This window comes from Brassica napus, chromosome C5, assembly GCF_020379485.1.
Source record: "Brassica napus cultivar Da-Ae chromosome C5, Da-Ae, whole genome shotgun sequence".
In the NCBI taxonomy this organism is placed as follows: Eukaryota; Viridiplantae; Streptophyta; class Magnoliopsida; order Brassicales; family Brassicaceae; genus Brassica; species Brassica napus.
Window position 1 is genome coordinate 42,958,611 of NC_063448.1, and position 23,665 is coordinate 42,982,275.

Consider the following 23,665-nt stretch of genomic DNA (forward strand, 5'->3'; position numbering starts at 1 on the left):
TAAATGTCAAGTTTCCGCGGATAAATACGAAGTATTCGAAGATAATTAGAAAGATCAGGAAAAATGGAATATCTCCATTTTTAAGTTCTGACGGCTTAAGGGCAGAAGAAAAAAATCGTAAACCGACCTAGGAGCGAATATATAAGGATTCCTAGGCGAGAGGCACGGGTGACAATTTTTTAGACTGAGAACTCTCGGCACTTAGAAACTCTGAGGCATTATTCTCGACATGCTCTGTTTCCATGTCTGGCACCCGATTACCAGACGAACGTGCACAAGCAATTCGATCTCTTGGTTCACTCTTGAACTATGTTCGGCTTGATCCTCGAAAAGGGTACATAGGCAGCCTTTCATAAGGTTCAGTCCGAAATCAATCAAAAACATTTTCTGTATTTTTTTCGTCTTTTGTTATCGAGCTATGAATCAACTAGGTTTGAGCTTTTAGGCCGCTAGAACTAGGTAATTCGCTGACAGCCTTTGCGGCCAAAGCTTTTATGATCTCTTGTAATGATTGCAACGCTCTTACGCGGACTCGAAATAAGATCTACTGTTTTCTCTAAACTCGTTTGTTATTTTTTCACGATTTCCGCATATATTTGGTCACTTGCCGTCGGCTCTCGCATAGATCCGGGACCTCTGGGAAATTAGGGTTTTCTTAGTTTCCTAATTTAAACGTAAATCGACAGTGCGAATTTCGGTTCCCACAACCGGGACACTGAAGATGTTAAGATGGAAGAGAGGCCCATACCTGGAGGACAGTTTCTGTAAGGACTTAGGAGTAGAACCAGAGAGGAGAAGGTGAAGATGCTTAATGATGGGCAGAGTAGGAGGGCTTGGAGGCAACTCAAAACCATCTTTTGGTTTCTTGAAGAAGAGGGAGTAACATAAGAGTGAAAATAAGCATATGATGATTAAGATCAAATATTCTTGAAAGTTATCTACCATTGTTGCTCAAAGTGAAGAGGTAGATGAGACAGAGCATCCTCTTATCTAATACTCAATGATGTTCTGTTGTGTACTAAGAAACGTAAAAACTGAGCTGATGTGTTTTTATATAAATATATATGAAGTCCCTTGAGACACACGTGATCATAAGAACCATTCAATAACTGTATAAAAAAACCTTCAACCTCCACGGTGACAACTGGGGTTCCACGTGTATGTTATGAGCATGGAACCAAAGTATTTCAATCAATAAGCATTTAATTTTGTTTTTGTCTTCTAGAAATGTAATGTGTATGTGAAATACACCGATCATGCTTATCATTGGAACAGCCTCTTGTCATTGTGTTATTCAACCTTTGGACAATAAAGTAAACCAAACTATATTAGACCAAAGTAAACCGGGACACTTAACAGAGCTTCCTTATTTATATTACTGTAAGCAAAGACAGAAGAGTTTAGAGAAGGAGAAACAAGTTTAAAGTGAAGCTTTTCATTTTATGGATTTTTTGCTTAATTTATTTACAATTATAGAGATGTATTTATACTAAACTCAGAAACCCTTGACTCCATCCTTGCTGTCAATTAGGGCAGCTCATCTTCATTGGATTCCAGCAGATCAAATCGATTCCTTAACGCCATTGGCTGTTCCGTACCATACACTGCAGGACCACATTGATTGTCCTTTTGTTTGTGTTTGGTTTCTGAAGTCAATATAGCCGTTGTCTCTTTGTTATACTGAATGGGCTTCGGTCTTGCTTCTTGCAAGCTCATTTCGTTGTTGGTGAAGCTAGTCACAGCCTTTTTAACACCTTGTCACTTTCCAAGTCCACTTCTCTCTGTTCTGTTTCTGAAGCAGACTTGATTTCTGAAGTTGTTTTTATCTTTGGCTTCCAAACCTTTGTTTCCTTGTCTCTTCTGTCTACATGCCCCCTCAAATTTGGGGTGGGAGTTCCGACTACACCAAGTTTGAACCTGAGTTCTTGAAAGCTTTGAGTTGGCAAGGATTTTGTAAAAATATCAGCTAATTGTTGCACTCCCTTAATGTGATGAACAATCAGTGAACCTGAAGCTACCTTTTCTCGTACAAAGTGAAAATCAACCTCAAAGTGTTTTGAACGTTTATGCATAGCTGGAGTTGCTGACAGGTACACTGCTGAGAGATTATCACAGAACAATTCCGGAGGAGCAGGGAGAGGAATTCCAATCTCGTGCATTAAGTTTATGAGCCAAACCAGTTCAGCTGCGGTATCAGAAAGAGTTCTATACTCAGCTTCTGTAGAGTTTCGAGAAACTGACTGTTGTTTTTGTGCAGACCAGGAGATGATGCTAGACCCCAAGAATGTACAAAATCCTCCAGTGGATCTTCTTGTGTCTGGGCAACCTCCCCAATCACTGTCACTGTAGGCTCTAACAGTTGAATCAGTATCAGAGTTGAAGGAGATTCCATAGTTTGTTGTTCCTCGAAGATACCTTAGAACTCTCTTTAACATCAAGAAATCAGTCTCAGTAGGAGCATGCATTCTTTGACAAATGTAGTTAACAAAAATTGAAGATCAGGCCTTGTCGAGGTGAGATATTGAAGCTTGCCTGCCAAGCTTCTGAAGTAGGATGGCTGAGGAAACACAGGAGATTCATCTGGAACTCGGTGCAGCTGAAGAGGAAGAGGAGTAGCCACTGGAATACATTCTGACATTCCAGATATGTGAAGCAAATCCTCAGCATATTTTTATTGATTCAGAAACATTCCATTTTCTCTGAAATGCGCCTGTAGCCTGAGAAAGTAGTGAAAGCGCCCTAGATCTTTCATCTTGAACTCTCTGTTAAGTGCTTCCAGAAGTGTACCAATGAGAGCACTGTTGTTTCCATTCAATGCTATATCATCTACATAGAGTAGTAGTAGAATCACATCTCCATTTTTGCGATAGATAAATAAAGAAGGATCTCGATGACTACAGATGAATCCAAAACCAAGTAGAAAATCACTGAATCTGTTGAACCAAGCTCTGGGACCTTGTTTGAGACCATAAATAGCTTTGTTAAGTTTGCACACATGAGCTGGTTTCTCAGGATTGATGAAACCTGGAGGTTGATGCATATAGACTGTTTCAGTCAAGTCTCCATATAGAAAAGCATGCTTGACGTCAAGCTGTCTTATGTCCCAGTTGTTGATTGTAGCCAGATGGAGTATAGCTCTGATTGTGGGTGATTTAACCACAGGACTGTAAGTGTCCAAGTAGTCAATGCCTTCCTCTTGATCATATCCTTTCACCACCAGCCTGGAGCGTAGACATTTAACCGTTCCATCAGCATTTAATTTGACTCGAAATATCCACCTACATCCCAGAATGTGCATATCAGGTTGGTATGGCACAAGCGTGAATGTATCAGTTTCATCAAAAAGACACCATCTCTTCAGTCATAGCTCCATTCCAACCCGGATGTTTTAAAGCCTCTTTCACGGTTCTTGGTTCAGAAGGAGTTGAAGTAACTGTAAACAGAACATATCTTGGGTTGGGTTTGACCGTTCCAACCTTAGATCTTGTGATCATAGGATGTACTGACTGGTTGGCTGAAGAGACCGATAACTGAGGAGCTGGAGAAGCTATAGGTTCAGTAGTTGCCTCTCTAGATAGATTGGTAGCCACTTCTGTCTGATTCTGACCGTTTTCTGGATTGGTTCCATTCCTTTCTGATGTTGAGATAGCTTGAGAGCCTGAACTTGGCAATGGTGTAGTATCAGTGCTCTGGCTTCTTTGTAGAACATCTGACGATAATGTTCCAAACTGAACAAAAGATTGTGGTCTGGTCCTTTCTGATAACATTTGCTGTTCTGTTTCTGTAGGCTGACTCGTTTCTGAAGTTTGAGGGCCGCTCTGATTAATAAAAGGTGATAAGGAAGGCGATGATGAGGTGTAAGGAGGAATGGACTGTAGAGGAGCAACATTGATAGCTGGAGACACCATGTATTCTGAGGGCAATGTTCCAAATTGAACAAAGGTAGTTTCATTTGAAGCTGGTGAGGTCTTATATGTCTCAGAGGCCTTTTGAGGTCTCAGAAAGCTTTGTTGCCAAGCCGAGAGTAGAGCAGTTGTTTGTTGTTGATGAAGATGAGAGTATGTGGTGGAAAAAGGGAGAATCTGCTCATCAAACAATACATGTCTGTTGATATAAACCTTTCCTGTTGGCGGATGGAGGCAGTGATAACCTTTATATTTTTCATTGTATCCTAGGAACACACTCTGAAGTGATTTAGGATCTAGTTTGTTTGCTGTATACGGTCTTAATGAAGGGTAACAGGCGCTGCAGAATATCCTGAGTGAAGAATACTCTGGTTTCTTGTTGAATAAGGTCTCATAAGGGCTTTTGTTGTCGACCAAAGCTGATGAAGGCAGAAGGTTACCGAAAAAGCTAGATGTGAAGAAAGCCTCAACCCAATATCTTTGAGGAACATTTCCATCAAATAACATAGATAATCCAAGCTCGGTTATGTGCCTATGCTTCCTTTCTGCTATCCCATTCTGTTGAGGAGTATGTGGGCAGGAGATCATTTGCTTTATGCCGTGGTTTGAGAGATGAGTGACGAAGTTATTGCTTGTGAACTCACCTCCTCCATCACATTGAAACATTAAGATCTTCTGATTTTGTTGTTTCTGAACCATTGTCTGCTACATGATGAATATTTGTAGAAAATCTAACTTCTTTCTCAGAGGATAGAACCAGCTGAATCTAGAGAAATTGTCCACAAATATTGCATAGAATTTGAATCCTTGAACAGAACAAACATGGGAGGGTCACCAAAGATCACAGTGTACCCTCTCAAGAGGTTTTTTAGACACATAAACAGAATTAGAGAAAGGAAGTTTAGCACTTTTGCCAAGTTGACATGAGTCACAGATTTTGGACATGCTTTTATTTATTCTAATAGCTTGACTTCTAGATAGTTGTTGAAGAATCTCTGCACTAGGATGACCCAATCTTCTATGCCAGACTTCTGCACTGGTTGCGAGTTGTCTTGATGAGTAGAAGGCTGAAAAGGTTGAGTTTTCCAGGATGTAGAGATCTTTATGTCTGCTTCCTTGAGTCAGGATTTTCTTGGTGAGCTTGTCCTTAACATACACACCATCACAGTCAAAAGTGAACTCACAAGGATAATCTACTGTCATCTTTGACACAGATAGTAAGGATTTAGCAATGTTTGGACAAACTAACACATCCTTTAGAGACAAGATACCTGAAGAGCCAGAAGCTGAAGGCAATGAAACTGACCCAATGTGAGTTATAGGAAGAAAGTTACCATCTGCCACCATTACTGAATCATTGCCATGATAAGGCTGAGCAGTCTGAAGATACTGTTGAGAGTTTGTGACGTGTGCTGAAGCTGCTGTATCAGGATACCATTATGTTCCATTGTAGGACTGTGCAGCTTGTGGAGGATCATTAGAGACCTGAAGAGTAGCCATTGCTGAGGGGAGATCATCACTCTGATAAGAGATATCAAAGCGTCTATAGCATTTCAAGGCGTTATGGCCATAGCGACCACGGATCTTACAGGAAGGTCTGGCTGAAGTGTCTCCTTGAGAGTTATTTGGAGAGGAGCTTTGTTGATAGAACCCCCGGCCTCTGGTGGAGTATCCTCTGCCTCTGGAGTAACCATAACGTCCGTTGTTGCCCCCTTTTCCTATGTATTGGGTGAAGTGAGGGATTGGCTGAGTGTAGTTGGCGTTTGAAGAGTGTGGAGGCTATGAGTTAGATACATGAAACGCAAGATGTGGAGACACTGAAGTTTGAGACACTTCATAAGACTTGAGACGATCTTCAAAACCGGTGAGGCGAGGGACTATGTCTCCAAACGTTGGAGCTAAGGGAGAATCCATAGCTCCTTCTATGCTAGTTTTGATAGGCTCAAACTCACGCCCTAGACCTTGTAAAGCCGAAAATAACTTCATTTTCTCGGTGACTGGACTTCCAGCTGAGCTGAGCTGGTCACATAAACCTTTAATGTCTTTCAAGTAGTCACTCATGGTTTTTCCCGATTTGGAGACAGTTTGTAGTCGACGTTGTAGTTCAAACAAGCATGAGGAGGAGTCTCGTTTGAAGTGATTTCCAAGTGATAACCAAACCTCTTGAGCTGTGTTAGCTCTAAGAACTACACAGAGAATGTCTTCAGAGAGAGATCCAACTAACCAAGATTGTACGATTTGGTCAGATCTGACCAACAATTGATGGTCAAGGTTTGGGACGTCTCGGTGGCCACCTGCGATGTTAGGCACATGGATGACTGCTATAGGCTCTGGACTGGTTCCATTGACAAACCCGAGAAGAACAACACCAGACAAGAAATACGCAAACTGTCGCTTCCAATGAATGTAGCTGCGTTCTGTGAGTTTGATTGTAACACAGTTTGAAATGTTGAGCTTTGGTTGAGAGTATATATCTAGAGTGTTGTCCATGGCTCAGGATGTGCTCACTGAGCTCTGATACCATGTAAGCAAAGACAGAAGAGTTCAGAGAAGGAGAAACAAGTTTAAAGTGAAGCTTTTCATTTTATGGATTTTTTGCTTAAGTTTGTTTACAATCATAGAGGTGTATTTATACTAAACTTCAGAAACCCTTGACTCCATCCTTGCTGTCAATTAGGACAGCTCATCTTCATTGGATTCCAGCAGATCAAATCGATTCCTTAACGCCATTGGCTGTTCCGTACCGTACACTGCAGGACCACATTGTTGTCCTTTTGTTTGTGTTTGGTTTCTGAAGTCAATATAGCCGTTGTCTCTTTGTTGTACTGAATGGGCTTCGGTCTTGCTTCTTGCAAGCCCATTTCGTTGTTGGTGAAGCTAGTCACAGCCTTTAACACCTTGTCACTTTCCAAGTCCACTTCTCTCTGTTCTGTTTCTGAAGCAGACTTGATTTCTGAAGTTGTTTTTATCTTTGGCTTCCAAACCTTTGTTTCCTTGTCTCTTCTGTACTACTAGTCCTTAACAATCAAACAGACACTTTAACTATCGGTAATGAGAGATCAGTGATGAACTGGGAAGCTACAGATTCGAGGAACAGGAATGCATTTAAAGGGATGAGCCATTGTCAAGACCATTCCTGAAAGAGTCTCTTCCATGTTAACCTTAGCCCCTTTTATTCTCCAATCAAAGCACTGAATCATCATTCCAATTGCTGTTCCTAGAAAGATATAAGCTAGATTTGATCCAGGACATCCTCTCCGACCGCTCCCGAAAGAAAGGTACTTCAGTACTTGCTCTCTTATCTCGTCCCCTTGCTCTCCTAGGAACCTCTCTGGCTTAAACTCATCAGGATCATCCCAGTAATTAGGATCTCTCATTATAGCATAACCATTAATTACAAGTGTTGTCTTCTCAGCGACATAGAATCCTCCCATCTTACATCCTTCTTGGAGCCTCCTTCCAAAGAGAGGTACCGGTGGATACATCCTTAGCCCTTCTTTGACTACTGCTTGCAAGTAGGGAAGGTTTGGTAAGTCAGTTTCTTGAATCAATCTTGATTTCCCTACAACGGAATCCATCTCTTCTCTTAATCTCTCAATAACTTTAGGGTTGTTAATGATTCTGGCCATTGTCCACTGTATTGTTTGCTTTGATGTGTCAGTGCCTCCAAGGAAAAGCTCCTGTAAGTTTTCAAACGTTTCTTAGTGAGAGGAATTAACTAATAAATTATATATAGGGGAATTCTTCCAAATAAATCATTTTTAAGTTTTTCTCACAAAAAAAAAATTCTTGGAGAAAAAATCATCAAAATAGGTTTCATTAAAGAGCCAAAAAAACATTTTACCCTTTGTTTTATATATATATATAAATAATAATTAAAAAGTTTAAATAATATATGTTTTCAAATTCGAACCTTTTATACTTTTTTCAAATACTTTTTTGAAATTCGAAAATGCTTTTTGAAACAATTTTTCAAAAATATTATTTTTAAAACTTTAAAATTTTAAATCTTACCCCAAAACTTCACCCCTTAAGTCTAAACCCTAAGATATAGATTAGTTAACACGTAGTATAAATGTATATATACTTATTTATTGAAACATTTTGGTCATTTTTATTCTTAGAAGCTATATTTGTGACAAAAACTTTTTTTTTCTATCTAAAAATATTTCTTTATATATATATATATATATATATATGATGTGAGGAAGATTTTAATTACCACAAACAAGGACTTGATGTGATCCCTAGTGATCTTATACTCCGCGTTTTCGTCTTCTTTAGCTTCTAACAACACATCCATCAAATCCTTACCTTGATGATGCTTCTCCAGTTTTGTTTCGTGTTCCACAAGAAAGCTCTCAAGCACCTCGTTGTACCTGCTGGAAATATCCATTATCTCCTTCTTGAAAAGTGGGATCCCTAGCTTCTCAAGTGGTTTGCGCAGCAAGGTAGCAAATAAAACCTTCTTCGTCAAGGCAATAGATTCAGTAATCAATCCCCTGACTCTCTCAGCTTCACCGTTCTCCTCCCAACACCTCCTCCCAATAATCATCTTGCATGTGCTGTTGTTAGTGAACTTCATGGCTTCTCTACGTATCTCAACGGTCTCTTTCTTCATCGCTTTTTCGAGCAGATCAAAGTAAAACCTCTCTAACTCCTCCGCAAGGATGGTTCTTGACCGCTCGATTGCTTGCGGTCCAAGAAGCTTGGCGACGATGAGCTTCTTCATGAACTTCCAGTAATCTCCATGTGGAGCGGAGAAGAAACCTGAAGAACCGAAAAAGAGGGACTCATCGATGGGAGGGAGACCTCGAGAGGAGATGTTCACGTCATGGGACTTGAATATCTCGTTAGCCACTGAAGCAGAGGAGACGAGGACTATAGGGACGTTAAAGATGCGGAGATGGAGGAGAGGACCGTAGTTGGATGAGATTTTCTGGAAAGACTTGTGGATTAAAGAAGAGAGAAGAAGGTGAAGATGACCAATGATTGGCATAGAAGGAGGGCTTGGAGGCAAATCAGAGCTATCCTTTGGTTTCTTGAAGACGGTAAAAAAACATAGAAGTGAGATGAGGCATAGGAGAATCATCATGACGACGTTGATCATTATTTGCTAAAAGTGAAGAAGAGGGAGATGAAACAAGAGGTGTTCGTTGTTCAAGGATCGAACATGTTCTGTTTATATAAACCAGACCAGCGGAAGAAAGGTTCTTTTAGAACACGTGAAAGTAGTGCAAGTTGACCAGTAGTGATATAGTAACGTCGTGAGTCATGGGACCGAGGACAACAGCATGAAGAAGGCTAAGAGCACTGCTGTGTTACCAGGAGTCCTTAGAAAAAGTGTATTTTGATTTTTTAAGTATTATTTTTTTTCCTTTCTAAGATAAAAAAAAATATATATCAACTAAATGCGGGTCGCCACATGTCGTGGGGACCCGCAAATAGTGCAAGTATTCATTAAGAATGAGTCCTTATTTAAAAATTTTAAGGATTGAATCCTTAACTTTTGGTGGAATCCACTGATTATTTAATTATTTTCCCTAAGGACTCTTACTTAAGGACTCTTATTGCAGATGCTCTAAGTAATCTAAAAACAACAAAAAACTTAGGGTATGATTGGTTTCCTGTTACCACCCGTAAACGCAGCTTTGGTTTTCCATTACCACATGTAAACGCAGCTTTTGAAGAGGTGTTTTGTAACAATCACAAAAAAGTTACAAATCTTTTCAAACCGCTCCAAACCTGTTAACCAAAAGCTGGTTCACGGAGCTAGCGTTTGTGGACGGTTGCGGGCAGGGGCAGATCTACGGCCATGGTAGGTGGGGCACGTGCTCCATACTATGTTAGAAAATTTTAATTGGTTGATGTTTTATGGATTTACTTGTTAAGCTTCCTATAGATCGTGCTCCATGTAATAATCTGTTTTTACGGTAATGCATGGTTTTGATGTTCTCTGCACCTTCCTTTTTTCATTTTAACTTTTTCGTTTTCTTTTTATTTTCCATGTCTATTTATTACTCAAAATATATTTTTTTTTCTACTCCTTTGTAAAGTAGTTGTGTGTTTAATTTTCTTTATGACCGATTGTAAGCTGTATGTTATTCGTCTGTATTTTTTTGGTATCCAATTACTGTTTAGATTTTTTTATAAAAGCCACAAGAAATAGAAATCCTTGAATGAACATAAAAATCAAAATAATAATTAAAAACATTGGAATCCTGGAATGACACTCATACTATAACAATATTACCAGAAGATTAACAATAATTTTTGAAAATAAAAATCAATAATACTCAAGTTTGAAAGCTAATTTTTTTGTGCGCTAACAAAACGATATTGTTCCATAATCACATTCTAAAATATATTACATCCGTTTCATAATAGATGATCTTTAATTAAGAAAGTTTTTGGTGATTCAAAATATATGATGATTTCATATTTTAATATAATTTTTAACTTTGTAAAAAACTTTTTCACCAATAATATTTTCTAGTTTATTTTGTAATTGATTAAATAATTTTTAATATGTATTTTAAGATACTTTTTAGGTTAAAATCAAAATTTTAATAATTATGCATTAACATAAACTTCATATATTTTGAAACAAATGAAGTATTAGTAAACAATTAGTTTAGATATTTCGTTTAAAAAAAATTATTTGTGCCACATACCAATATTTTTTATGGATCCCCCTGGTTGCGGGTGGATAAATAAATATAAAAAATATTTTAATTTTTTCAATTTAAATGTTAAAATTAAAATATTTTATATATATATATATAAAGAGAGAAATTCCCTATGATAGACCTAAAAAGTTTTTATCACAAATATAGATCCAAGCATCAAAATAACCAAAATGTTTTATTAAGGGGTGTGTTTTTGGGTTTATGATTTAGAATTTAGGGTTTAGGGTTTATGATTTAGGGTTTATATTTAAGGGGTGGGGTTTTGGGGGTATTATTTCAAATTTTGAAAACTATAAAAATATTAAAAAATTTAAAATAAAAAAGTCTATTTTGGTCATTTTATTTTTTGAGGTCTATTTTGTGACAAAAAACTTAAAAAGGTCAATTTGAGATAATTGCCCATATATATACTAATTTAAATTCACTAACAGTATCACAATTTATTTTATAAAACTATAAACCAAAATTATTCACTATAATTTTAAACATTAATATATATACATATATAAAAATATATAGGACAATTCTCTCAAATAGCTATTTTTAAGTTTTGTCACAAAATAACTTTTAATAAGGAAATGACAAAGTAGCCCCTTTTATTTTGAAAATTTTAAAATTATTTTTTTATTTTTTAAAATTTGAAACTCTTTCCTTAAAACTCCACCCGTTAACTCTAAACCCTAATTATAGATTAGTTAACCCTAGGGTTTAAATGTATTTTTACTTTTTAATAAGACTTCTTTTGGTCATTTTTTCTCATTGAGGGCTATTTTTGTGACAAGAACTAAAAAAAATAGTTATCCTAGGGAATTTTTCAAATAATATATATATATACATACATAAATGAAACAAAATATTATTTTAAAAGTTCTAATATAAATCGTTAAGCAAATCTTATTGAAATTATAACTTTCATTAAACTACAAAAAATCTAATATTATTATTAATTATTATTATATTTTTTAATAATTATTATATTTTACTAATTATTATTATCTTTTATCATAATGCAGTAGAACCTCTATAAATTAGTAATGTTGGGACTTTAAAAAAATTTTAATTTATAGATATATTAATTTACAAAAAATTTCTTTTTTACATTTTTTTTTCTATTTTTGAATATTTTTATTAATAAAATAAGAAAATATTTGATTTTACCATATATAAATTATTTAAATTTTAAAAATTTGAGTTTCATATTATTTTTTTATCTTACTTGGTGTATATTTTTATGTTTCATAGAATTGTTATGTGGTTTCGATCTAATTTTACTAAATATTATCAAAATATATTAAAATATAAAGAAAAATAAAAGTATTTTCATTGTGAATATAAAACCAACAATGTAATGTTTAGTTTGTACTTATATAAAATATATATAGAGATATGTTATTAATTTATGATTTTAATGGGACAATATTTATTTTTTTGTCCACAAGGACTATATATTTACATGGGAGTTTAAAAAAGCAATTATTACATTGGACTATATATTTACATGGGAGTTTTAAAAATATTATATCTTATTATTTTATCGATTTGTGTCATATTTTACACCGGTCCAAGTTGGGACCGACGAAATTTATTACTTTATAGAGATTAATAATTTATCGAGTATTAATTTATAGAAATTTTATTGTAGTATGTTTTTATATTATTATATGTTCAGTATGTTATAATGTGTTAATATTAGTAATTTATTATTAAATCACTGCAATTTTTCATAATCAACCAGTCAAAAATATTTTGCAAACGCACTAATTTCTAACTGATGTATCAGTCGTACAAATTACTTATTAACGCTATAAACCGCAACCATCCACATTCCCAAACTTTCACAACAGCAACCACATCGTTTCAACCAGTCAGATCCTTAGTAAAATACAATTGAGGCAAATACGTGTTTAGAATTTGTATATTGATTATATGAATAAATAATTTACAATCCATTAAACCTGTATTTATATTAGTTTCAAAATCTGAATTTTCCTTTTAAGAAAACATTCTTATTTCACTAAAAAAAATTCCTAATCAAAGCATATTGTGCCAAACAAATGTAGATTTTTATCGGTGTAAAGAGATTTAAATCATTTCCATAATCAACCGCAAGTAAATTAGCCCATGCAAATAGCTTCAAATAAGGCTGTTGAGAGTTTTAACAGACACTTGCACTCTACCAACGGAGCTAGACGGCCTTGCTTAGAAACCAGATGACTTTGGTTTGGATTAGAATCCTGTAATTACCACTTGTCTCTTTGTAACCAGAGTTCCAAATTAAGACACGAGTAAACAACTACGTAACTACTCTTATCCAGTTATCCGTAATCATACGGTTACATTTAAACTGCTAGTAATTCGATAAGGTCAGCATTCTATAACGAAAACAAAAAACTTAGGTAAGCACTCGCATGTGTCTATAACTTTTACACAACTTAGTAACTTGCGTGTACCTTATCTCGGCTACAACTATCTTTCCTTCTTCATATAGGTTTTGAATCTGTACACTCAATTGTTTCTTCTGTGCGAAGTTGAATCTTCACTTGCGTGGAACATTTGTCTGTCACAAATATCTATTACTCGAAGTTGATAAAGTTAAAAGTTATAAAAGTTTTGAGTCTTTTCAAATATTTATCTTCAAAATGAAAATGAATTTTATCGGTCAGGGCCGGCCCTGAGCAATGCTCTGGGAAACATTTGCTAGAGGGCTCAGAAATTTTTGAAAAAAATTATATAGACATAAGCTCCCAAAATCTCAAACCCCTAAACTGTAAAAAAAAAATTTTACATAAGACATTATCACAGGCCCCCAAAATTTCAGGGCCGGTCCTACACAGTAGACGTACTCCCACAAATAAACATTTTTCTATAAATTTGCACAAACTAGTCCATCAACTTTGAGATTCAACAGTGAACATTATTGCCACTGCTACTCTAAGCAAAGAGGGTACATGAAACATGAGACCAAACCCTCATTAAAAAAAATCGATTATGAACTCATTACCAACTCGGAAGAAGCTATAAAAGGATTAAGCATTTGTTTCCAACCCGGTTTAAAATATGTTAATTTTTGCCACTTTTTTTACGAAAATCTTTAGTGATGAAGAATGTTTTTTAAAAAGGGGGAGATTGTGAATATTATGACCTTATTACCATTTTTTTTTCTTGTTATTCTTAACTTTTAAACTTATAATTTGTTTCTGTTTTCATCCCAAAATTATTTCAGGACAAGGCCTACATGTACTGTTTGTTTTTTGTAGAAGTGACATGAACCATTTGTCACATTGAATTTTTTTAGGGAAAATTCCTTAAAAATACACGGAATAATTTTCATTTGTTAATAAAATACATGAACTATTTTGGATTTCCGTTTAATACACGAATTAATTTTAGTTGCCTATTAAATATACAAGCTTTTGAAATTCGCAGGTTTTATACATAGTTTTAGACTGTGTTAACTATATTTAACGGCAATGACGACGGCGTTAGTGTTTAATTAACAAGGGTTTAAATTTTGAAAATATTTTTTTTTAAATACACAAACTATTTTTCATTTGCTAATAAAATACATGAACTGTTTTTGGATCTCCGTTTAATACACAAACTAATTTTTGTTTTCTATTAAATACACAAATTTTTGAAATTTGCAGATTTTACACATTGATTTAAACGATGTCAACTGTGTTTAGCATAAGTGAAGACAATATTTAAATTAAACAAGTTGTTTAACTGTGAAAAACACGCTCACCCTCAGCCAATTGAAATTAATTTGAGTTAGTTACAATTCGAGTTTGGCACTCTAATCTGTTCTAACCTCTTTTATTCTCCAAAATATGTTCCGTTTCTTCTTCTTTACTTTGATTTCCCATTCTATCGATTCAACGTGGAGTCGATTTCCATGTCGTAAAAAAAGATGAAGAAAACTACGTAATTTTAAACGAGTTTCTGATTTTGGAATTAGTTTAGTGTTATGCATTTCTAATTCTTGTTCTTCGCTTTGATAGTAGTGATTATGATTCAAGGTAAATTTACACTATGATAAATAAGTTTAGTGTTATGAATTAAGTTCTACATATATTCTTTCTACTATGATAAAAAATTTTGAAATTTCATGAAAAACAAAATTTCCACTATGGAAGCGTAATGGAGAAGAAAGCTAACAATATAATATATCGGAGGACATTTAAGAAATTTTTTCTTCACAGTTTAACCACATGCTCAATTAAACACTAATATTGTCTTCACTTCTGCTAAACATAGTTGACATTGTCTAAATCTGCAATTTTCAAAATTTTGTGTATGTAATAGAAAACAAAAATTAGTTTGTGTATTAAACGGAGATCCAAAAATAGTTCGTGTATTTTATTAGCAAATGAAAAATAGTTTGTGTATTTTAAAAAAAAATATATTTTCAAAATTTAAACACGTGTTAATTAAACACTAACGCCGTCGTCACTGCCGTTAAATATAGTTAACGCCGTCTAAAACGATGTGTAAAACCTGCGAATTTCAGAATAGTTCATGTATTTAATAAAGTTTGTGTATTTAATAGGCAACGAAAATTAGTTCGTGTACTAAACGAGGATCCAAAATAGTTTGTGTATTTTATTAATAAATGAAAATTAGTTTCTGTATTTTAAAGGAATTTTCCTTTTTTTTTTATGATAACTGAGGCTCCTCACTGACTGGAGCGTATGAGTGCGACCAAACCTGTCAAGTAAATAGGCATGAGAAACAATATAGTTGATTTTGGTCCAGTTATTAAATCGGTCCAAACGAACCATCATGATATCATCTAAATGAAAGGTCCAAAGTCCATTATTAGATACGATTTTGCACAGTACCAGCTTTACACATGCAGTGGAGATGCTTTTGCACTAGGTCCTTCATTTTTTTCAGTAATTTTCTTTAAAGAACTAAGACCTTGTTTTATCAAAAAACATACATAATTAGGACCCTAATTTTGGATTTATAAAAATATAATAACAATATTGAGAAAAAAAAATCTGAGCACAAGGTCCATTAGCTGAATAAACCGGCTCTGGTTTTGCATATTCCTTGTGATGATACCCTTATCAGTCAACTGAGGAGAAAAAAGGGGATCAATATAAAAAAACCAGACATAGATGATGTTACTCTGAGTATTTAGAAAGCACATTTCAGAATCTCAAGAACAATTAAATATAAATGGAAACAGAGTGCCACAACATTACTACCAATTAGTTTCTCACCAGGATACTTATATACTCCTTCATTTCTTCATCTAGTACCACTCCTAGGAGCTTTTTAACAATCTTCAAGAACCTAGGAACTTGGTACCGTCTACAAATTAGAATCCACAAGGTTTGAGGGTATACCTACCGGAGTGCAGTTAAGTGGATGAGCCATGGTCACGTTCATTCCTCCAGTAGCTTCTTCCATGTTAACCATGTCTCCCTTGATTTTCCAGTCAAAGCACTGAACCATCGTACCAACTGCACTTCCTATCAAGATATAAGCTAGATTAGCACTTGGACAGCCTCTCCGTCCACTTCCAAATGGAATGTACTAAAGCCCTTGCTCTGATAACACTGAAGAAGCTAGAAAGCTCTCTGGCTTAAACTCAAGAGTGTGTTCCCAAGAATCATGATCTCTCATCACAGCATAACCATATTAACAACAAGTGTTGTTTTCTCCGGTACATAATAGCTACCAATCTTGCATCCTTCTCGGAAGGTCCTAAGCAAAAAAGGTGCTGGTGGGTGGAGTCTGAGTCCTTCCTTGACGACTGCTTGCAAACAAGGAAGGTTTGGTAGATCAGTTTCTTGAATATGATTCCTAGTGATCTTATACCACGCAATCAAGTTCGTCTCTCAATCTCTCAAGTATGATAGTGTTGTTAATGATCTCTGCCATCGTCCAGTGTGTAGTTTGGCCCACACTGTCAGTGCCAGCAATGAAAAGTTACTGCACTTGTAAAGAACGTTTCTATAGTCAGGGTAACTAGTAGTGGTGTTGGTTTGAGTTCTTAGAGAGAGTAAGCATGGGATATACTTTGAGAAAAGATTTAATATGATTCCTAGTGATCTTATGCTCAGCATTTTCATCTCGAGAACACTCAATATATCCTTCTTGAACAGTGAGATTCAGAACTTCTCGAGCAGCTTGTGAAGCAATGTTGAGAAGAAAATCTTCTTAAACAAGGTAAATGACTGGATAAATAGACCTCTGGCTCTCTCTGCTTGACCACCATAAAAACAACTCCTCCCCGTGAGCATCTTGAAGATGATGTTGTTACTAAGCCTCATTGCTTGAAGATGACGTTGTTACTAAGCAGGTTTGAGTAGAACTTCTCTAGCCCCTCTGCATGGATGCCTCATGAACGCTCGAGTGCTTGTGATCCGAGAACGTTTGAAACGATGAGCTTCATCTTACCACGTTACACTGGAGACTCCAACGATTTCTTAAAGATCCAGCTATCTTCTGTTACGCTGGACATCTCGAATTCCTTGATCCGAGGGAACGCTTGACCTTGTCGAGATTCTTGAGAAGCATCTGTTGCGGCAACGTTCGGTGATTACGGAGTCTCAAAAGTCTGCTTATTTCTAGATGGCTGCTGAGTGCACGCTGAGATTCATGTGGCCGTTGTCTGCTTCTCATGAGAGTGGGATGTAAGTGTAAGATCTTTCTAATTTAACATGTAATGTACACTTGTGCTTCTATACAATGCGATGGAGTAGGCTCCATGGGTTTACACATTTACTACACTTTCTATAACTAGAGAATGTAATATTGAGGCCTTAAGTGTGATTGATGTTGCAGATCGTGAGGAGGATATTGTGTATCCTTAGCATGCCCCCTCAAGATGGAGGGGCAGTGGCCACTCCAATCTTGTTGCAGAGCTCCTGAAATTGTGCTCTCGCCAGTGGTTTAGTCAGGACATCGGCGAGCTGATCTTTTATGTTGACATGAGAGACTCGAAGCATGCCATGTTGAATTTGGCCACGGATGAAGTGAAAGTCGAGTGCGACATGTTTCATTCTGGAGTGAAACACCGGGTTGGCACAAAGGAACGTGGCTCCAAGGTTGTCGCAGAAGAGTGTTGGTGGGCGTGGTAGTGTGATGCCGAGTTCTGATAGAAGGTTGCATATCCATCGAATTTCAGAGGAAGCATTGGCTACTGCTCTGTATTCAGCTTCTGTGGAGGACCTAGCGACACCACTCTGTTTTCTTGATGACCAAGAAACCAGATTTCTTCCAATGTAGATGATGTGAGCATTTGTGGAAACGTAATCATCAGAGTCTCCTGTCCAGTCAACGTCGGAGAAACCGTGAAGAGACATGGGATTGTTGGCGTGAAAGAAGATACCATTGGTTGCTGTTCCAGCAAGGTATCTCAATACTCTCTTTGCGGCTTGCAAGTGTTCATCATTGGGACAGTGCATGAACTGAGAGAGTCTGTTTACTGCAAACCCAATGTCTGGTCGGGTGAACTGTAAGTACTGCAGGCTGCCGATGAGTTGATGGTATGGTTTTGGATCAGAGAGCCTGGAGCCTCCATTGATGGTTAGTTTGGGAGAGGTCGCCATTGTAGTAGTGACAGGCTTGGCATCGATCATATTGTAGCGACGAAGGAGATCAAGGATGTATTTTCTCTGATTCAGATGTAGTCCTTTGTCTGTGCGATGTGCCTCTATGCCTAGGAAGTAGTTAAGATCCTCTGCGTCTTTTACGGAGAAGCGATCAGCCAGCAAGTTTAAGACGTTACTGATCATGGCTTTGTGGCTTCCGGTGATTAAGATATCATCGACATAGACTAGGAGATATATGACCTCTTTTCCCTTTTTGAGCACAAACATGGAGGTGTCCGAGAGACTGTTCTGGAACCCAATGGATAGGAGAAAATTCTTAAGCTCCATGTACCAAGCTCTGGGAGCTTGTTTCAAGCCATACACTGCCTTTCGCAATCTGCAAACATGATCAGGGTGATCTTTATCAATGAAACCAGGGGGTTGTTCCATGTATACCTCATCTTCTAAGGTTCCTTGCAAGAAAGCATTATTAACATCCAGTTGTTGGATCGGCCGGTTCATTGAGAGTGCAATATCAAGCACAATTCTGATTGTCGTCGCTTTGATCAGCGGACTGAAGGTTGTTGTGTAGTCTCTGCCATATTGTTGAATATATCCTTTGGCTACAAGCCGTGATTTGCAACAACGATGAGACCCGTTAGAATGAAATTTATTTTTGTAAAGCCACTTACATCCATAGACATTACGATTGTTAGGTCGTGGGACCAGTTCCATTGTTTGGTTCCGAGCATATGCATCAAGTTCAGAGGACATGGAGCCTCACCATATGCGGTCCTTGAGAGCCTAGTTCACTGTCCTAGGTTCAGAGGGGATGTTGGTGGAGAGGGCAGCTGAGAGAGAGAATTTGGTTTTAGGTTTGGTGATGTTGTTTTTGCGGCGAGTCTGCATGGGGTGAATGGTTGTTTTGTGGGTTTGAGATTGATTGAGTAGTGGTTTGAGGTTGATGTGAAGGTTCAGGGTTTGTGTTTCGCTGAGCTGAGCTGAGGTTTCTGAGGGCAGAGGATGAGTTGGTTGAGGTTGAGTGTTGGCTCTGGGTGATGTATCTGCTTGCTGATCATGATCTGAGTCAACGTTCTCTTGTGTTACTGTTGGTGTAGTCTCTGCCGTCTGGTTCCCCTGTTGCTGTTGCGACGTGTCTGGCTCTCTGTTGAGTGGCGACGAGGTTGGTATGATAGTAACTGGTGGGTGGTTTGGTGGTGCAGATGGTGTTTCTGAGGCAGGTGGGGTGGTGGTTTGTGATCGGAAGGGAAAGGTTTTCTCATCAAAGTTGACATGACGAGACGTATAGATGCATCCTGTGGACTTCTGGAGACACAGATAGGCGCTTTGTGTGAGAGAGTATCCCAGTAGGACACATGGAGTGGAGCGGTCTTGGAGCTTATTAGAGTTGTACGGTCTGAGCCATGGGTAGCATAAGCAGCCGTAGACTCGTAGCTTGTTGTAGTTTGGTGTTTCCCCAAACAACTTTTGGTACGGTGACTCCATAGAGAGGATTGGTGTGGGTTGACGGTTGATAAGATATGTCGCAAATGCATACGTCCAGTACGAGCTTGGCATGCCTGCGTGTGTGAGAAGCGTCATACCCGTCTCGACTAAGTGTCGATGCTTACGTTCGGTTATGCCATTGTGCTCCGGTGTGTGTGGTGGTGATGTCATGTGAGAGACACCCGCTTGAGATAGGTGTGACCGGAGTGCAATGAACTCTCCACCGTTGTCTGTGTATAATGTTCCAATCTTTATCTGAAATTTGTTTTCAACAAGCGCTTGAAAGGGGATGAAGATGTCACGGACTTGAGACTTGGTTTTAAGTGGATAATACCAAGTGTATCTAGTGTAATTGTCTATGAAGATAAGGTAGTATTTATAGTTATCAATGGAGAGGATGGGAGAAGACCAGACATCACTGAAAATGTATTGTAAGGGGCGATTTGAGGTTATGGTGTTTTGAGCAAAAGGAAGCTTGTGAGTCTTATTAATAGGACAATCTGGGCATAATGCTGATTCAGACAAAGATTTAGAACAAGGTAGAGAGTAAACGTAAACAATATTTTTGAGAACTGATGAGGATGGGTGGCCAAGACGGAAATGCCAGTCTTCTAGGGTGGTGATGGGTTTGGAAGAAACAAAGTAGGAGGTGAGGGTTGGGGTGTTCATCGGCCACTCATACAGATCACCATTAGTTTTGTCGCGCAGCAACGGAGCCCCCGACGGAAGATCCTTCACCTGAAAGTGAAACGGAAGGAATTCGACAAAGACATGATTAGTTTTACAGAGACGAGATATGGATATGAGATTTTTGTGAATATTTGGAACGCATAAGACAGTATTAAGGTTTAGAGGACGAGAGGTTGAGGGTAAGGACAGTGAACCAGTGTGAGTTATTGAGAGACCTGTACCATCAGCAATGAGGACTGTGTCATCGCCTTGGTATGGCTGATGCAAAGCCAAGTTGTTGAGATCGCTCGTCAGATGGTGTGTGGCTTCACTGTCCATGATCCAATTGTTGGAGGCGTGGTGAGTTCCAACGGCGACATTAGCTCGCGGTTGCCATGGAGGGTATGATTGCGTCTCTGACACAGAACCTATTGAGTTTTGTAGTTGGAGAGTTGATTGCATCGCTTGGCGCTGTGGCCATGAACACCACAGAGTTGGAACCTTCCTTGGTATCCTCGTGTGCCGCTGTTATCGCGGTTGTCTTGGGAGTAGTTGTTGCGGTGTTGCTGATTCTTTTGCCACGGCTGAGACGACCTCTGACCTTGCGACTGATTGTATTGTTGCGACTGTCGTCCTTGAGGCTGTGTTGTGGCAGTGTTTGCGGTTATTGGGAGAGCGAGTGGAGCAGAGGGTGTAGAAGATGTCAGGAGCTTTGCTTCTCGGTTGAGAAGCTTCTCATGGATCTCAATGATGGAGGGTGGGAGATCACGGCCTTCTAGTTGATCCACTGTTGACTTGTATTCTTCTGGGAGTCCATTGAGAATGTAGTCAACCTGATCTTCATGATCAAGGGGTTTCCCCAACAGAGCTAACTGATCAAATCTTGTCGTGAGTCCTTGAATGTACTCATCTATTGTCTTGGTCCCTTTAGACCAGTTTTTGATTTGGAGGCGTAGTTGTTGCATATGTCCTCTTCTTGGTTTGGCGTACGTGTTGGCCAGAGTTGTCCAGATATCAGCGGCGGTTTGGGCTGTGGAGACAAGAGGTTGGACAGTGATTGTGATGGCGCCAAGGAGACCACTGAAGATGAGTCTGTCTTGTCTTTTCCATAGCGTGTAGGCTGGATTTGGAGCCTGAGCATCATCAATAGTGATGGTGGTTGGAGGTGGCACAGTTGAGCGATCGAGATGGCAACTGAGTTCATATCCATCTAAGAGAGCATGGACTTGAAGGCTCCACATCATGTAGTTGGTGGAGGTGAGCTTTGTGACATTTGTCATGTTCACATTGAGTAGCGCGTGAGGGGTTGTGTCAACGGTTTCTGTGGTTGTTGTAGACATGTTGTGTTTCTTGAGTTGTGAAGCGGAGAAGAAACGTTAAAGAAAAAAATGAAGAGCAAGATAAAAAAAATTAGGTTTAGGATGGCATGCTCTGATACCATGTAAGTGTAAGATCTTTCTTATTTAACATGTAATGTACACTTGTACTTATATACAATGCGATGGAGTAGACTCCAAGGGTTTACACATTTACTATACTTTCTATAACTAGAGAATGTAATATTGAGACCTTAAGTGTGATTGATGTTGCAGATCGTGAGGAGGATATTGTGTATCCTTAACATGGGTGTGGTTTGGTGAGGGATGACTTGTTGAAATGGGAGATCGATCTCAAGAAGGCTTTTGAGGATCCTGAGATGTATCAGAGGATTCGCGAGACTAATATCAGGTTTACTGCCATCTCCTTTCTCAATCAGCTTCTCCAAGAGCAACTTGGGAGTTCCTCAGTAGCTCAAAGGAGGTTTCTGAAGAAAGCAAGAAGACCAATAAATTCTTTGCCAAGTTTCAGAAGCTGACCTTGGCTCACTTTTATATGTTTATTGCATTGTCATTTTCTTCTTGTTGTTGTGCAGGTATGGTAGATCATGGAGAAATATAAAAGATATGCAAACCCTGCAGTATTCGCAGAGATGAGGCAGGTGAGCATGTCCTTTTGTGTACATTCATACGTACTCAGAGCCGGTTTAGATAGGTGGACGAGCGGTGCGACCGCCCCGGACCCAATCTGTTGTCCCTCTATTTCTTAATAGATAAGGGTCCGATTTAAAAAAAAAATACATGTATAGAAAATGGGCCTAAATTTTTTTATATGAAAGTATTTTTTTATTTCCATAGATTTAATTTTAAAAATACTTCTGGTATTTTGAAAAAAAACATATATCTATCAGATTTTAAAAAAAAAAATAATAGTTTGGAAATTACAAAAAAAAATTGCCTCAGTATTTTTTTATTTCCATAGATTTAATTTTAAAAATACTTGTGGTATTTTGAAAAAAACATATATCTATCAGATTTTTTTTAAAAAAATTATAGTTTAGAAATTACAAAAAAAAAAAAAATTGCCTCAGGACTCATGACACCATTGAGCTACTCTTTACTTACCTTAATTATGTAATATGCCGAGTGTGAGTGGTAACTTGGTAGGTGGATTTGAAGGATAAATGGAGGAACTTAGTTCGTTGGAGGTAACAAACAAGTTTTGTGAATCTTGCGCTATGGGTTTTGGCTTTGCTTGCGTGACTGATAAGCTCAACTGTGTTTATTTTCGAAGATGGAAGGGAGAAAGAAGATAGCTAAAGCTCGGGAAGAAGAAAGCAGTCAAATGGATATTTGAATGAAGAAGAGACTGTTTTTTAACAGAGAGATTGCTGTTACATTTTGTATCAAAGCAGATCATTTCTGTGAATTGTTTGGCATCCTTGTTTGTTGTTGAGTTGTTATAAGACTATTGTGATGGTCATGAGCATCACTAGATACTTGTTCTTCACAACCTGTAATTCTTGTATCTGGATTTGTGAAATCAAGAGTTCTTTCGTGTTAAGAGATACGAGATTGATTTACAGGGAATAGAGTTCGAATTCTTAACAAATTGGTGCGCTGGAAACATATAACCAGGGGCTAGTTATTTGTCGTCCACTTAATCTTAATAATTAAAGGTTTGATTTTTATTTTCATATTTTAATACCAAAGTTAAAACTTTCAAAATAGAGATTTAATAAATATCCAAAATATTATAAGTTTGTTTTTATTATAAAATTTATGAAAGAGTATTCATAAATTTTTTAATAACTTAGTAAAAAAACTAATTGAACAAATTAAAATGTTGACAGGATGAGGTAGTTCGTTTGGTAAGGACTTTGGGGGCCAATTGTCATGCTCCCGGGTTCGATGCCAGACGGAGAGGAACTGTCCATCCTGTCATCAAATGCGGTACTGGGTGTTGGGCCTTGTCCCCAGCCCAGGTAAAGTCTTCCCGGGTGAAGTGGACCGCTGCCTAACCGGCCCCAGTG

At 37.6% G+C, this 23,665-nt stretch overlaps 1 protein-coding gene and 1 pseudogene across 2 annotated transcripts; both read right to left on the bottom strand.

Moving 5' to 3' along the window:
- Nucleotides 1-1,749: 1,749 nt before the first annotated feature.
- LOC111198349 (cytochrome P450 705A22-like) lies at nucleotides 1,750-9,465 on the bottom strand. Of its 2 annotated transcripts, none has more exons than XM_048756875.1 (3): nucleotides 8,128-9,465; nucleotides 6,890-7,585; nucleotides 1,750-1,841 (listed from the first exon to the last, which is right to left on the bottom strand). In XM_048756875.1, the coding sequence occupies exons 1-2, from the start codon at nucleotides 9,013-9,015 to the stop codon at nucleotides 6,965-6,967; spliced, it is 1,509 nt and encodes a 502-aa protein (XP_048612832.1). In that variant the 5' UTR covers nucleotides 9,016-9,465; the 3' UTR covers nucleotides 1,750-1,841; nucleotides 6,890-6,964. The 2 variants fall into 2 exon arrangements, with proteins under 2 accessions (XP_048612832.1, XP_048612831.1); XM_048756874.1 differs by lacking the exon at nucleotides 1,750-1,841 and adding an exon at nucleotides 4,681-5,051 and having other exon boundaries at nucleotides 5,177-7,585; nucleotides 8,128-9,464.
- Nucleotides 9,466-14,786: 5,321 nt separating this feature from the next.
- LOC125587275 lies at nucleotides 14,787-16,878 on the bottom strand (annotated as a pseudogene).
- Between the last annotated feature and the right edge of the window lie 6,787 nt (nucleotides 16,879-23,665).